Below are 16,083 nucleotides of genomic sequence, written 5' to 3' on the forward strand. Positions count from 1 at the left end.
TTTTTGGCCATCACAGTCATCTACCAAGTAAAACTATCGTCCAGGTAGAATTTTTTATAAGTCTGATTTATATTTATTTTCATTTCCCTACTTCCTGTTGTAGACTGGCAGTCTGCTGCAAGATTTAACATTGATACGGCTCTTTTGTTCATTATGTATGGAGTGCTGTGCTGTTTTGGATATTGTAACTATGAAAGTCAGCATTTCTCTGAAAATCTTCAAAGTGAATCAATCAGGCTGAATTGAGTTTCTGTGCAAATTTTTTACATGGTCATTAGAATTCAAGTTTTCATCAATGTGGATCCCCAGCAATTTTGCAGATGTTACTCTGTCTATGGCTTTGTCATGCAATTTCTAATTGTGAATGAACAGTAAGGACTGCTTGTGACAAAGATCTGGAAATGACTTACCACAAAAAATTCAAAGTTAGGCTTATGAAACAAATATCAAGAGCTCAACTGGCTGTTCTATATATATAAAAAAAAAGACCTTCAATGCAATCTGCTTGTGTATTACCACATGGGCAGTGACAAGCAGCTCCTCTGCCAATATGCTGAAGGTCTCACCTAGCTATCCACAGACTGAAAGTACTCTCTGTCTCATGTCCACAAACAGATATCCATGGCCTTATATCACCGCACACAGACACCTACTGCAGGATCCCAGTGCAGTACCCCTCGACAAATTGGCTTAGTGCACCACATTCAGCCTTCTGGCAACAGTCTCACCACAACTCAGTCGCTGGAAAACAAACACACAAGACTCCATGTCTGCGGCCGATAAACGTAAGCATATTTATCTGCCAACTAATGGAAAAAAAGTCATAACACCACACTGCCAGTGTCATTCTAGGCAGCACCACAATCGTGGACCTATTACATGGGCTTGTCACATGCTGCCTGGAAATTGTTCATATATGCTTCCACCAGGCATGTATTTAACCAGCTGCCCGGCCCCAGCCAGCCAATCATTCCTCAAGTTCCAGCATGATTCATTCTGTGAGATCCAACATCAGCTATCTCCACAAGCAGCTAAACCAGCAATGCTGTTATTTGTAGCCAGGAAGGATTTTACCTGCAGTACACTCCACGACCTGCTATGCCGTCACCACACAGCTGCCTCCCACCTGCTGACTGTGGCCTCACCAGACACCATCAGCCCTACATCCAATACACTTGGCTGTCACCAGGTGCACTGTGCTCAGTACCAATCACTGCACCGTGGGACCGAGCACTTATGAATACTGTGAGACAATCCCACTTCAGTGACCAAACATAGACTCTGTATGAACCTCCTTACTGGTGGATACAGTGTAACCTTATTTCTTGTTGACTAGAAGGGAGTCTTTATTTTTCTATTACTCATGTTCCATGTTATTGATTTAATAAACTGTTGTCCATCATCACTGGTGGCAAATCAGTAAGTATTTTCCCCTTGTGGTCATGGACATAAAACTTACCACTACTCACATATCTAATGACAAGCCACAAAGTAGTGGTCCACTCATCACTCACTATCAGCCCGAACTCGAAAAACTGAAACACATACTCCTTCAGGACTTTGACCACATGTCTTTAATCTGTGAACTGAGGACTATCCTACTCAGTAGTCTGCTCCACCTTTCCAAAGTGGTTTTTTTCAAAATCCACACAACCTACACAATATCTTTCATCCTGCCAATGGCTTTCCAGCTCTCAATCCCCTGTCCCATATACTTGTGGGAGAATAAGATGTGAAACCTGTCCCATTCATCTCCCCAATAGCTCATATTCCAGTCCTATCACTGGCATTTCTTGCTCTATGAGAGGTAAGAAAATCTCTGAAAGAAGTCACACCTTATACGACATTTGCTGAAATCACAGTACATCATTACAAATGGGTATGATCATGAACATACTATCTACCAGATGAATGACCACTGACAAACTGTAACCAAGGGTGAAGCAGACCACCAGTTATGCAGCACACCTACCACCTCCCTTCCCCCCTGTACCACCATCATCCCTCATAAAATGTATCTCTTTTATTTCTTGTATTCCATATTCCTGTATCAAATTCCCCCCCTCCTGTTACCACCCCCATTCCACTTTTCCATTTTCACACCAGCCTCACACCCATATTTTTCCACTACACCCACCCCACCAAACAAGGGGTTGCATTAATATGACATTGGATCCATATTTGTGAGGATGGCGGTTCAAATCTCCATCTGCCTTCACGGGTGTACCCTTGGAGATTTCTTGGATGAAATGACTGGGTGAATCACATGGTGATGACGGGGGTAGTATGGGTAAAGGTGAGAAACCCTCAACAAAACAGGAATCCTGAGTGTAGAGGCAATCAGTTCTTACATGCCCAAATTGAAGCTTGCAGTGTTCAGTTCCAGTTCTGCCCATTTAGGATCCATCGATACTCCAAATTAATAACCCATTGATAACCTTCCAGGAATTTATTTCCTCCAGCCTACCTTACCTTTTTTTCTAAATACATCCAGTGATATTAATGATATAGTTACTTACTATGCAATTACATCAGCTGTCAAATCTGATTCAAGCTTAAACATTCTCCCTGCAATGAAAGACTCCACCAGTGTGATAGTTGAGTACATTCATTGGTTCACTGGCTGTCAGACACCTTCACCTGCCCTTCATAACTTCTTAGACTCCACTTATTGTCTGTCTTGTATATATTACAAACCTAACCACCCAGGATGCACCACACTGGAGTTTTATCCTTGTGCTCCCACTGAAATGATTTCTGGTCTCATGGAGTAGAACGTTCAGCCTACATTCTTGCATTGGGTGTAACATTTACTGTCTTCAACACTTCTCATCACTAACCCCCAGTATACCAATATCTGCCATATCTTGTTATGACTGAACACAATTTCTCCTAACATAATGCTCATAAAAAATTTATTATCTTCTTTACTATCGGCATAGTGAATCTTCATCTTTTCACAAAATTTTTGTCCTTTGATGTTCAGGTTCACAAACAAATTTACAACAAATTTATAACATTCCCTAGCACTAACTTGACCAGCAACTTTCTAAGTCTATTTCACACTGTCTTACCAATTAGGCAGTTCCCTGGAAATGTCTGTTCCTGTTAAACCCATCACTTCCACAACAACCACTTCATCAAGAATAAATGTCCCTCTGGTGCATGAATATCCCCAATATGTTACATAAGCAAATCTCCTGCCATGTACTCTCATGTTTCTGGTGATTCTTGTAGTGTTATTACCCATCCACAAAGAGGAATTACCTTTTACGAAGACGACAGATTGCTACTCACCATAAAAATGACACACTGAGTAGCAACCTTTCATTTTCATAATATTGTTGATATTCTAATCTTGACTTTCCATTGTCTGAGGAAACATCATTTTAACACATTAGCACCCTAAACCTCAACAGCTCATATATATCTTCCCCTATAGATTCACCCACATTTCAAGATACCCTTAAATGCAGAATATCCTTCCCAGACACTTTCTACTGCTTCTGAGCAGTATTTCACTGCCTTCCAAATCTTTATATCCTGCTTATAATCCTCTACTGCTTCTGAGCAGTATTTCACTGCCTTCCAAATCTTTATATCCTGCTTATAATCCCTTACTCAATGGTTTATACATTTGTGAATGATGCTGGTGAAAGATCTGCCTCATGTATGTTCTTGGCATCTCCTAATCTAGTTTTATAAAGAAAGCCTTGTCATTTATGCTGCAGTTATGTTCAAGCATTCTACATGGATCTACATGAAGGCTTTCCACTCTCCAGCAACCCCTCTTCCTTAAACACTCACTGTTTGTTTCTTAATTTCCTCTTGTGCGCTCTTTTTCCTCCTCCTTTCCTTTTACAGAACTATCTTTGTTTTTAATGGCCTCTATGTGAGCCACTTTTTCTTCAGTCTGTGTTCTGTGATGCTACCTTCCAAGGTTCCTATGTTCATCAGCTTTTTATCTTAAGAGAACTGCAACTTTACTATACATATATCACAATAATTTCTGCTGGACCAATGGTGAGGGATACCACTAAAAATTATGAATGTCCAAGGAAGAACAGGAGACACAAGAAGATTTCCAGTGCTGTAATATTGGCTTGTGATAGTATTCAACCTGGTTCACAAATGGTTGTCAGAAAAATCAAGGCAAGCAACTGAAAAAATGTGCAGTTTACAAATATACTTACTGTGTCCATTCTTAGCTATGTCATTTGCAATATATGGTTGAAATAGGTTAATATTGGTCCCAGCAACAGATGTCGCTGGTTCGCCATTGGACTCCTGTGTTTGTCCATTGCTTTTCTCCAGATTTTTTGATTTATCCAGGATGTTAACATTAGAATTATTTAATTTCTCATCCACTCCTGCAATTGGTGGGAACGGTGTGCCACTGCGAATGTCATTTTTACCATTCCTTATTGCTGTCACCAATTTGCGAATGTTGTCTCCATATTCTCCACATGACACCTCAATTACTGTGAACAAAAGTAGTTATTGAGGATTATATGTGTACTGATGTTAAACACGCCATGTTATTAACAAAATTATGGATCTCAATCACTTGAAACAACATATTTACAAGCTTATATTCACTTAAAACAAAATACTTAAATTTAAAAGAATAATATTTAAGTTATGCAATGTAGTTATTTTTTGTATTAAATTACTCAGCACACAATAATAAAACCAGTTTGTTAACATATAATATAATGGACAAAGTGACTTTTTCCACAAAAAAATAGTACTTTACAGTTGGAACATATGTAAATGTTACCACTCAAGGTAATTCAGTAATTTAGTAGAAAATTATATCTTTTGGAAGTGACTATTTAAAATCCATATTTTACAAAATTCTGTATAAAAATACGTTATTTAACAAAACAATCTGTGTCCAACATTTTCCTCATTTTTTAAAAGTTATAGTTCTCCTTGAGTTTTTGTGAATACATAATTTTTCATTATAATTTCAGAAAGGTGTAGTGTCAATAATGTATTAATCATCATGACATGTTATTTTTCTGCACAAAGGTCAGTGTGGGCCCAAAGCAGTTAATTACCAGTGGCTAATTGCAGCAGAAGTAAGAGTTTGTTGAAGTGAATAAATAGAGAAAATTTATCCATATATTACTGTTGGATCTTTTTATTTTTAAAAGTTAACCAATGTTAGGTGTTAAAGAGTTCAGCATTATGCAAAAAAGTAATGAAACCAGGATATCTGAAGCAAATATACATGAACAACAATGAACATCGTCATGTGGAGAGGAGGAATGTTTGACAATGAATACTATCTGGAACATTCAATTTTCTATTACCGGTATCACTACAAGTACAACATGGGTTTCTGATCATAGCCCTGTTGCTGCACAGTGGGGAACCCATATAGCAAAGCCATATTAGTTAAACTCCACAGAACAGCAACATCTGGCAGCAGCACTAGAACCCTGACACATGTGGAAAGTCACATCTTGACCCCATTGTGCACATTCAAGTGCATCTTGCAAATGTGGGCTCTATAACAAAACTTCCACAGTGTGGGCACCAGCTGTTGCTTGTCAATAGTCACCTGCATCAGCCACCTTAAGGTGTTAAGGAATGGCCTCAGTGAAATACTCTGGAATTTACACAACTTGAACCAGTCATAGACCACAGAAACAGAATATTTAGTAGAGATAAGTGGTAAGACAGAACAGTTTCTAACTATAACGCTAGCTGTGGTCAAAATATCACATCATTTTAATAGGATGAGTAAGTAACTGTATTTGGTCGTATCTCAAGACAGAACAATGAAATCAACAAATAAAAAATTGAACAACACACCAAGTTAATCAATTATGGCTTTGACTTATATGATGTTGTTGACAAATACTGAACAAATGTAAAAATTTCATTTTCATCTAAACTGAACTTACTGAATGATGCTGGGTTGTGGTAGCTGGGACATGCAAGACCAAGATTTGCAAGGAAAGGCACCAGTTCCTGGGTGGAACCCTGGTAAACACACTGACCCTCAGCCAAAGTATACAGATGGTCAAACATTTCAAAGAGCCGAGCACTCGGCTGATGGATTGTGCATACTATGGTCCGTCCACCACGAGCTAGTGATTTTAGAAGGGATATACACTGGAAGCATGATGAACTGTCCAGACCACTGAAACAGAAGGCATTTATACTTAGAGTAGGAATCATCTTGCAGCAACTTAATGAAATTATTTACTTACTTCAAAACTTAATCTTTACTACACAAATTCAGTATATCAACTTGTCCCACTCTCTTGGTGGTATGTGAAACCAGGAAGGAGCAACTGTTTGTGGTATCATCAAGTACCTGCACTAATCCAGATCACCCCCACATTCCCACTGTCTGGTCACAAAGGACCACTCCTCTCATGACTCAATACCTTCCCTCTCAAACTATGCCACGAGTCTCACTGGGACCTTCACAGACTGAAATTATCCTCTCCATACGGTCCAGATACAGATCTCCTGTGACTTGTCTCTGCAGCTACCTACCACCTCCCACATATCTACTATCTGCACACAAAGGAGCATTCCTCTCATGACTGAGAGTGGTTAGTAGCAATTTGTCCTTTCCATATTGTTGTTATTCGTTCCTGGGCGTTCCTTTAAGGTGGGTTTCTATTTACTTTCAAATTAATGGGGATTTCTCACTTATTGCTTTTTGTTGATGGTTCTTTATCAGAGAACATAGCTTTGCTTTGAACACTAGACAGGGCAACAACGTTTACAGGAAAATTGTTTTGTGTCTTATGCTGAGTAAATCACAGTTTAGCTGAACCGGAAATTTATCCTCAGCAAGAGAAAACATAAAAGATTAAATGTTCTATTTATCCCGAGCAAAAGAAAACTTCTGGATCCCAAGGAATGTTATGCACATTGTTTCATCTATGTATGATCTTTAATATCTACTTTTGGTAGTAGTAGTTACTTTTGCTCATCTGAAATTACATAACAAGAATATTTGTGAGATTAAGATACAATATTTGCTTTGCTGTTTTGTCACTGGACGCATGCATTCTGGCATGTTCAAATACTAGTTAATGATAAAAGGAAGATTAACAAGAATGGAGAAGCCTCACTACATTAGCATATTAAAGTGTGGGAATATATAAACTGACACTTGTTACCTTACTTGATTGGTTGCACATAAGCTATAGATGAGTATTTTTGTATATGGGCACTTGATTTACCACATTTCTCCATGTGCTGCTTCTTCTTGTGGATTTGGTCAAGTACAAGTTTACATTCATAAAATTATGAATCATTGTTTAGTGTCAGTGAAAATGTTGCTTCATGAAGTTGTTCAACATTGCACTGTAACAACTCTTTCCTCATGGATTTTCTCGAAGTAATTTATTACAATTGTATTGTTATAATTTTCAAAGGATAACTTCATTTTAAGCAGAAATTACAGTATTTTGGTGTTGCTCTCCTAACAAAAATATCACACTAGAAAGTAGTACCTATGTTTTTACTGTATTGTACCTTGTTGGTTCATCAAAGAACATGATGGGTGGGTTGTTGACCAGCTCTAAGGCAATAGACAACCTCTTCTTCTGGCCACCAGACAGGTTGCTTGTCATTGTCCGCCTATGTTCATGCAGACCCAGGAGCTCCAGGATTTCTTGGATCTATAGAAACACACATGAAACTACTATTTGACTTTTGTATGAAAACAGCGAGCTATTAATGTTAACACATTCCTAGGAATAGTTCTTGTTTCAATAAAACTCTTATGACCTCAAATGACATACACATACAAACAAAATAAATAATAACATAAAATATGTTATAGTCTATGTTTACTTTCTGTTAAAATAAGTTTTCACACAGTCTGAACGACCTAATTGCCAAATTCCACAGCATTTTACTATATAGAATTATATTCTGGGGTAACATGCCATCTAGTTGAATCATTTTCTTAACTTAGAAAAAAGTGCAATGCAACCAGCTCGATTAACAGAGTCTTGCAAATCTCTCTTTGAAAAGCTGTCATTCCTTCAATTTCCCTGTATGTATTTACTAAAAAATTTAAGTATGTTAGAAAGAATTAAAAAGACATCAATAAAAAAAAAATTAATACACATGAGTAAGATACGAGGCAAAAGAAAAAGTTATTTGTCTGGCCAATAAGGACATCGTCTTGTAAAACTTCCACTACAAATAGTGTGATGCAAATTTAAAGTAGTCTTCCACTGAATAAGATAAAAATAGCTTCATCATTCTCACTTTTTGTAAATTTCTAAGGGCAGTCTTGCTAGATCACTGCTTCTATTCCGTAGGAGAATTTTCAGAATATGTGAAATACAAGGGACTTGAAATAAGACAGTGCACCTGCTACAAGCCCTTTTTACAAATAAAGCAAAACATTCACTTATTTGCTGAAATATAACTGTTTCTGTACTTTATGTAACAGTGTATGTATGTACGTGTGCACACATTTATTCACAATATTCATACTGTTTCCCAAAACCTGGAAAATTTTTTTGGACGAATAAAAACTAATGTAATTTCATTTATGTTTGCAAAACCTTATAAAGAAGCAGGCTTAATGGCTTTATTATCAACAACCACAATTGCAACAACTGAGATTTCGAAACTCTTCATGTAACTAATATAGTATACTAGCTGTAACCTCGACTGCACTAACATGTCAGCAGTTTTGGTATGAGTGATGGTGAGTAAGTAGGTAAGTAGGCTATTGTTTGTGCAATAATGTCAGCTGCTCTCATGTGTATGCCTGTTCAGGTAAGCATAGATTATGATGTGTGCCCTCCCCCAACTGTCCCAATGCACAACACGGTGGCACATGCAGTGTCACTGCCAAGCAGTGTGTGTGTGTGTGTGTGTGTGTGTGTGTGTGTGTGTGTGTGTGTGTGTGTGGAGGGACATGGACCTCTATACATTATACAACACATACATTATGCAACAAATTTAATAATTTTTTATCATCATTTATGTTCACTGATGGTAAAAAAAAGATGTTCTATCCTTTACTTCACCCTCTTCGGGTTTTTTTTTTTTTTTTTTTTCTTTCTATGGTAGCCTACCATTCAGTGGTTAAGTTATGAAAACTTAAGAAAGAGAGTTACTTTTGTACTTGTAATATTAGTATGGAAATGTGGCTAATATTAACTTTTAATTACGTTTGTTGTGTTTAGTAATGACTTCAAATAAAAACACATTTTTTAAGAATATAGCTTGATTTGGCTACAGTACTAAATGCTTCAATGCAGCTGGCTACAGCACTAAATGCTTCAATGCAGCTACTTTAAAATACAACAGCAAACAAGTTGCAGGGAGAATATTACTCACCACATCCCGTTTCTCATCACTCTTCATATCATTACCAAGTTTCAGGCCTGTTGCTACATTCATGGCTTCTTCAACTGATAAGTTTGCGTGTAGTTGATTGTCCTGCATGATGTAGCAAGAAAGCTTTCGGAAACTGCTCAGATTTCGTTCCTCACCATTTATGGTGATTGAACCTTTCATCCCAGAAGTCCTGCAAAATGAGTTCTATGCATAAACATGTAAGCATTTTAGATATGCATCATAACAGCCTTACTTTCATTATCCCCAAAACAATCCTCTTTAGTCAGTGTATTAATATGACAACGTGTGTAAATTATTACTTCCATTCTTGTATAATAGTAAGTTGACCCAACTTAATAAATTTTTTACTTTATTTTATTTGCAGATTATGAGCACAGTGCTGAGAAATTTTGTACCCTTTCACACTCATAGAAGTCTAAGACTTTTTCAAAAATGCCTAGCTTCATTTTGAAACCCTGAAATTAAAAGTGGCTTCCACATTACTCCTTATTCAGCAGCATAAGGAAATCATGATAATTAGATTTCATTATGTGCTTAATATGTGTGTTTGATTTGCAAATAGATTTTGTCAAAGACATTTGAGTGTGGTCATTATCATAGAAGAAACCCACAGATTTTTTGCTGAGTCAGTTTCAGGTAACTCTGGGAGCTACTTATAAGTGCTAGAATATGATTTGAACAGATTTTACGAGATATTGTAAACTAACTGTGGTTCATTTTCACAAGGCAAGAGGCCAGGTACCAGCCATTGTATAGCTTACTTCAGGTTTATATAAACTGGATATGAAAATGAACAGGCACATCAGAAAGTAGTTTACAAGTTAGCAGCTAGCTGCCAATGGCAAAATATATTAGGGCACTGCGTTCATACTCATTCCTCTGTAGAGTATAATTACCAGAGGGCACCAGGGACATGACAGTCTCTTGCTACATCTGGACATTGCCAATCTTGATGCAGCTATCATAAAACACAGTCTTCTTATTAGTGTATTGACAAATAAAAAATTACTTTTTACATGCCTTTGTATGCATTCTAATCTCTCCCATATGAGACATATGATGATGGCTGCAGAACTGTTATGCAGTTTTATTTGAATGCTGTTTCTTTTTATTTACCTAATGGGGTTTCCCAACAGCTGTGATGCCCCTCCCCCCCCCCCCCCCCCCCCCACAAAGATTCTCATTCAAGTTTTATGAGCAGCTCTGAAGGACGGAAGATTAGGGTTTTGACAGCCTGTCAACAATGAGGTCATTAGAGATGGAGCACAAGTTCCGAATGATTCAAGGATGGGGAAAGAAATCAGCCATGCCCTTTCAAAGGAACCATCCCAGCATTCATCAGGAGCGATTTAGGGAACTCATGAGAAACCTAAATCTGGATGGTCAGTTGCAGATTAGAACTGTTGTCCTCCCAAATGCGAGTCCAGTGTGCTGATCACTGCACCACATCGTTTGGTCTGAGTAGCTGTGTTACATTTTTGTATGGGCTGTAACGATCTACTATGATCCTGAATGTTTCATTCAATGTCTGATATCATGCCTAACTGCTAAGTACTCTAAATTCTGGAGCAGTACTCTAGAACTGATCACATTGTGTTTTGGATGTACCAAGCAGGTTAATGAATGAAATCTACACTATGGATGTGACAGATCCATGTAGTCCAAGTAATGTCAATATGGAATGTCATTACCCTGCAAAACAAGTATTTCAGTAGTATTAATGACAGTGTAAGTGGATTTCATAGGAGTAAATGTCATTATTGTTAAAATCCAGTCTCTGCACAACACGGCTTTCAGGAAAGAGTAGAACTAACACTAACTCATTGTTTGAAACATGTTTAACAGGATTCAGCTTGAGTGATCCAGTTGCTGTATCCCCTCTGCCCCATGGTGTGGTCCAGTAATGATCACCAGGGCCCACATGAGAAAGTTTGGAAGGTATAAGAAATATAGCCTGCACAGAAATCAACACTATATATTACTGTACGTACTGTCGCTCTGAGAGTAGCGCCCCCCCCCCCCCCACTGCATCGGCACAAACCGTTACACAACTGTTTATTCCAAAACTGTCCTGTAACTAATATTAAATCAGAATATAAAAGCCCATTAGATTAGAATAATTAATCAATCCTGAGATATTAGTACAATACTGTCGGCAGTTAATTATTTTAATTTGCATTTTTATTCAGATTTGTATGGTATATACAATATGAATCCATTCAGAAGCACACTGGGATGAGCGCCAGCCCTCACGCGAGCAGCAAGGCTACATAGATAGAAGGACCAACTTTGGTTGAATTCTCAGAAGGGCATGCCAGGCTGCAGAACAAAGCCATTCACTTGACCAGACTTGCCTTTTGAGTTGCCACCAGGGCACCTCACAAGCAACAACAACATGGTATAAGCTTAGATTCAGGTTAGACAACCCAATACCCCTTGCAAAACTCAGTCAGCCTTCATGTAAATGCTGTCTGACAATACAAAGATATATGAAATAACAAACTGGTGACACATGAGTATTTATTTTTCAATTACGAAGTAAAGTTTGTGGTGTAGTAACTCACTTTGAGTAGCATGCTTTGAATGTAATTTTATCAATCCTAAACAAAAACTGTGAAAAATGGGTCTTTTCCGGCAGTGGATTAGGGAAGACTCCAGTTTCACAACAGATGGGAGAGTGATTTTTTACCACCCTGTCAAGAACAAGTGAGCAAACACAGGTTATTTTTAACATTCATGTTATCTATCACTCTCCTTGCTAGTCTTCTTCCCTCATATTTTCAAATCAAAATTTAAATTTAGTTTACTGATGTGCATATGCTATTTGACTGAATGGACATTTTACATGACAATGTTGTTATTTTTTTAGTTACTGTCATGTTCTTAGTGTTTGTTTTAATTTTAGTACACCAAGATAAAGTCACATTTCCTTCAACACTAAGATTCCACAGTTCACATTACGAATGTCACAAGAAAGAAGAACAAAAAACATACTCTGTGACAAGTTGTACAGTGAACAGCTTAGACAATTGTGAAGCTTTAGAATTGGCTAATGTGCCATGGAATGTGCTAAAGGACCCTATTTTAACTGCTTGTTAAGATGTACCCCTGATTCATCTTCTCCAACTCTTTACACAGGAGGAGGCTGGTGCTGTCGAATGCAGAACATTACGTTCTGCATTCTTAACATTGTTTCTACTTTTGGACAAGAGTGCATAAAGAAAATATCGAATGAATTTACCAGGATAATTCTAAACCACTCTAGGAAGTAAATCGACGGTCACATTGTTGACAAACGTATTCTACAATGTTTACAGTTCCCCATTACACTAGCGACAGGCAGAATGCATCGGCTGAGCTATATGTTTCTTGAACTGGTGGGGAATCTCGCGCTTCAAAGACACGCTGGCGCCGGCTGCCACCGCTTTGACTGGGAGCAAAAATACCTGGTATGGACCGATGACTTTTATTTGTATTTCTGTAACGATGACCTTCATCTACGTCATTACTCTACAAATCACACTCAAGTGCCTGACAAGAGGGCTCTTCGAACCACCTTCAGACTATTTCTCTGCCGTTCCACTCTGAAACAAAGCATGGGAAAAATGAACACACACATCTTTCTGTATGAGCCCCAATTTCTTCTTTTTTTTATGATAACCATTCCTCTCTATGTAGGTTGGCAACAATAAAATACGAGAGCTATCCACAAAGTACATTACGTTTTGGAATTAAAAATAAATAAAGTATTGGAAATTTTTTTTATTATATACAGATGAAAGCCACACTTAAATACTACTTTTCTACATAGTTGCCATTTAAATTAAGGCACTTATCGTAGCGATGGACGAGCTTGGAAATTCCTTCGTCGTAAAATTCGGCCGCCTGCGCCTTCAACCACGTGGTTACCTCTGCTTACAGCTGTGCGTCGTCATCAAAACGCTGCAAGGCCAACCACTTCTTCATTGCTGGGAATAAGTGGAAGTCGCTCGGTGCCAGGTCGGGACTGTAAGGCGGATGAGGAAACAGCTCCCACTTAAAAGATTCGAGAACTTCACGAGTGGCATTTGCCGTGTGGGCCCGGGCGTTGTCGTGAATCAGCAAGATATTTGAGCCCAACTTTCCCCTGCGCTTGTTTTGTATTGCTCTTATGAGGTTGTGCAGAGTTTGACAATACCTTTGAGAGTTTATTGTAGTGCCTCTTTCCAGGAAATCCACAAAAATCACACCTTTTCTGTCCCAAAAGAGGTAACCAAGTGGTTGAGGGCGCAGGCGGCCGAGTTTTACGACGAAGGAATTTCCAAGCTCGTCCATCGATACCATAAGTGCCTTAATTTAAATGGCAACTATGTAGAAAACTAGTATTTAAGTGTGGCTTTCATCTGTATATAATAAAAAAAATTCCAATACTTTATTTATTTTTAATTCCAAAACTTAATGTACTTTGTGGATAGCCCTCGTATTTTCACGTTCATACGAGAAAGTTGATGACTTGAGATTTCGTGAAAATATGTCGCGCAGCGATACACGCCTTTCTTTTAATGATTGCCTTTCCAATTCGTTTATCATATCCGTGACACTTTCTCCCCTATTCACGACAGAAAACGAGCTGCCCTTCTGAGAATTTTTTTCGATGTTCTGTGCCAGTCGTATCTGGTAAGGATCTCATACAGCAAGGCAATACTCTAGGACGAACAAGCGTAACGTAGGCAGTCTCTTTAGTAGACCGTTGCGTCTTCTAAGAGTTGTACCAAAAAAGCGTAGTAGTCTTTGTTTTGCCTTCCCCGTAACTTTATTTATGTGGTCAGTCCACATACTGCTAACTCCACAGTACTGTCCCGCTGCAGTAGGTCCTATGTCGCGTAATGCTACAATTGGCTACACGAAAGGTGTAGCGGAATCACAGAAAATCCGCCGAGAAGTGGATGAGATTTCTGTAACGAATAGAACCTGTATACCCCAGATTCCGGAAGAGTGAGAGATTGGGGGGGGGGGGGGGGGGGGGGGGAAGTACCCCCTCTTGTGGACGCCTACGCTCTTAGTCTAAACCATTTGTGCATAAATTCAAATCTCGAGAGCTTTTGGATACCACCCCATGGATTAGAAAATGATATACTGTGAGTAGATAAGTTTCTGCTATTTGGGCAGCAAAGTAACTGACGATGGGAGGAATTGAATGCATATAAAAAACTAACTGCCAATAGCAAGAAAGGCTTTTCTGAAAACGAAAATAGATTTATTAACATCGAACTTAAATTTTTCATTAATACTTCTCTGAGTGAATGTATGCATGGAGTGTAGCCCTGTACGGAAGTGAAACGTGGATTATAAACTGTTCACACAAGAAGAGAATAGAAGCTTTTAAAATGCGGTGCTGAAGAAGAATGCTGAAGACTAGATGGATAGGTCGAATAACTAAGGAGGAGGTACTGGACCAAACTGAGCAGAAAATAGGAGTTATGGCACGACTTGACTAAAAGAAGGGATCGATTCGGAGTGCACATCCTGTGGTATCGAGGGATCACCAATTCTGTAGTTGGGGGAAGTGTGAGAGGTAAAAACTGCAGCTATGCAAAGAGGAGAAAGCTTGAACGGGATACTCTAATTCGTAGAGCTGCATGAAACCAGTCTTCGGAATGGAAACCACAACTACACACACTTATATTTTGCCATGATCAACTTGCAGATTACTGCCCGTGGGCAACAGACCTACATTTAGACCGCTTACACACCTGTCTGCTGTGTTTCGGCTTGACACGTGACATGTGGAATAAAAGCTATAAACATTGTCTTTACGGGCTATGCGAAGTGGAGCACACTATTAAAACGTTTCTCATTATTAGCTGAAGGCAAGTATTAATTTTAAGAAGTGAGCTATGCACTGTTTTAGTATAATACAGTGAAGTGACAAAAGCCGCGAGGTCAGCGATATACATACATACGGATGGTGGTAGTATTTTAAGGTATAAAAGGCCAGAGCACTGGTGGAGCTGTCATTTGTATTCAAGTCCAGCTCGATTATGGCCACACGACGGGAATGTAACACTCAACCTCGGAAATCGGTAGGGAATTCCATATTCCGAGATCCACAGTGTCAACAGTGTGCCGAGGATACCAAGTTTCAGGCATTACCTATCACCGTAGACAAAGCAGCGGCCGACGGCCTTCACTTAACGACCGAGAGCAGCGGCTTTGTGTAGAGCCGTCAGTGCTAACAGACAAGCGACACTGCGTGACATAACTGCAGACATAAATGTGGGACGATGACGAACGTATCCGGTATGACAATGCGGCGAAATTTGGCGTTAATGGGCTATGGCAGTAGACGATCGGCGTGAATGCCCTTGGTAACAGCACGGCATCGCCTGCAGCGTCTCTCTTGGGCTCGTGACCGTATCGGTTGGACCTAGGTGGTAGAATAAAGAGCTGATGGTAGGGTTCGAGCGTGGCGCAGACTACACGAAGCTATGGGCCCAAGCTGTCAACTAGGCACTGCTCAAGCTGGTGGTGGCCCCATAATGGTGAGGGATGTGGCCGAGCGGTTCTAGGCGTTTCAGCAGCCCGGAATCGCGCTGCGCCTTCGGTCACAGGTTCGAATCCTGCCTCGGGCATCTATGTGTGTTATGTCCTTAGGTTAGTTAGGTTTAAGTAGTTCTAAGTCTAAGGGACTGATGATCTCAGACGTTAAGTCCCATAGTGCTTAGAGCCATTTGAACCTCTTTT

At 39.1% G+C, this 16,083-nt stretch overlaps 1 protein-coding gene across 2 annotated transcripts in view; it reads right to left on the reverse strand.

Moving 5' to 3' along the window:
- The window catches only part of LOC124802677 (ATP-binding cassette subfamily G member 4-like), a 311,068-nt gene that overhangs the window by 14,076 nt on the left and 280,909 nt on the right, over positions 1–16,083 (reverse strand). For both annotated transcript variants that reach the window (XM_047263605.1, XM_047263604.1), the window contains 4 exons: positions 9,340–9,529; positions 7,510–7,655; positions 5,916–6,154; positions 4,194–4,481 (listed from right to left, as the gene is read on the reverse strand). In XM_047263605.1, coding sequence (XP_047119561.1) covers positions 4,194–4,481; positions 5,916–6,154; positions 7,510–7,655; positions 9,340–9,529 — 863 coding nt within the window. The remainder of the gene's footprint in view (positions 1–4,193; positions 4,482–5,915; positions 6,155–7,509; positions 7,656–9,339; positions 9,530–16,083) is intronic.

This window comes from Schistocerca piceifrons, chromosome 6 (assembly GCF_021461385.2).
Source record: "Schistocerca piceifrons isolate TAMUIC-IGC-003096 chromosome 6, iqSchPice1.1, whole genome shotgun sequence".
NCBI classification, from domain to species: domain Eukaryota; kingdom Metazoa; phylum Arthropoda; class Insecta; order Orthoptera; family Acrididae; genus Schistocerca; species Schistocerca piceifrons.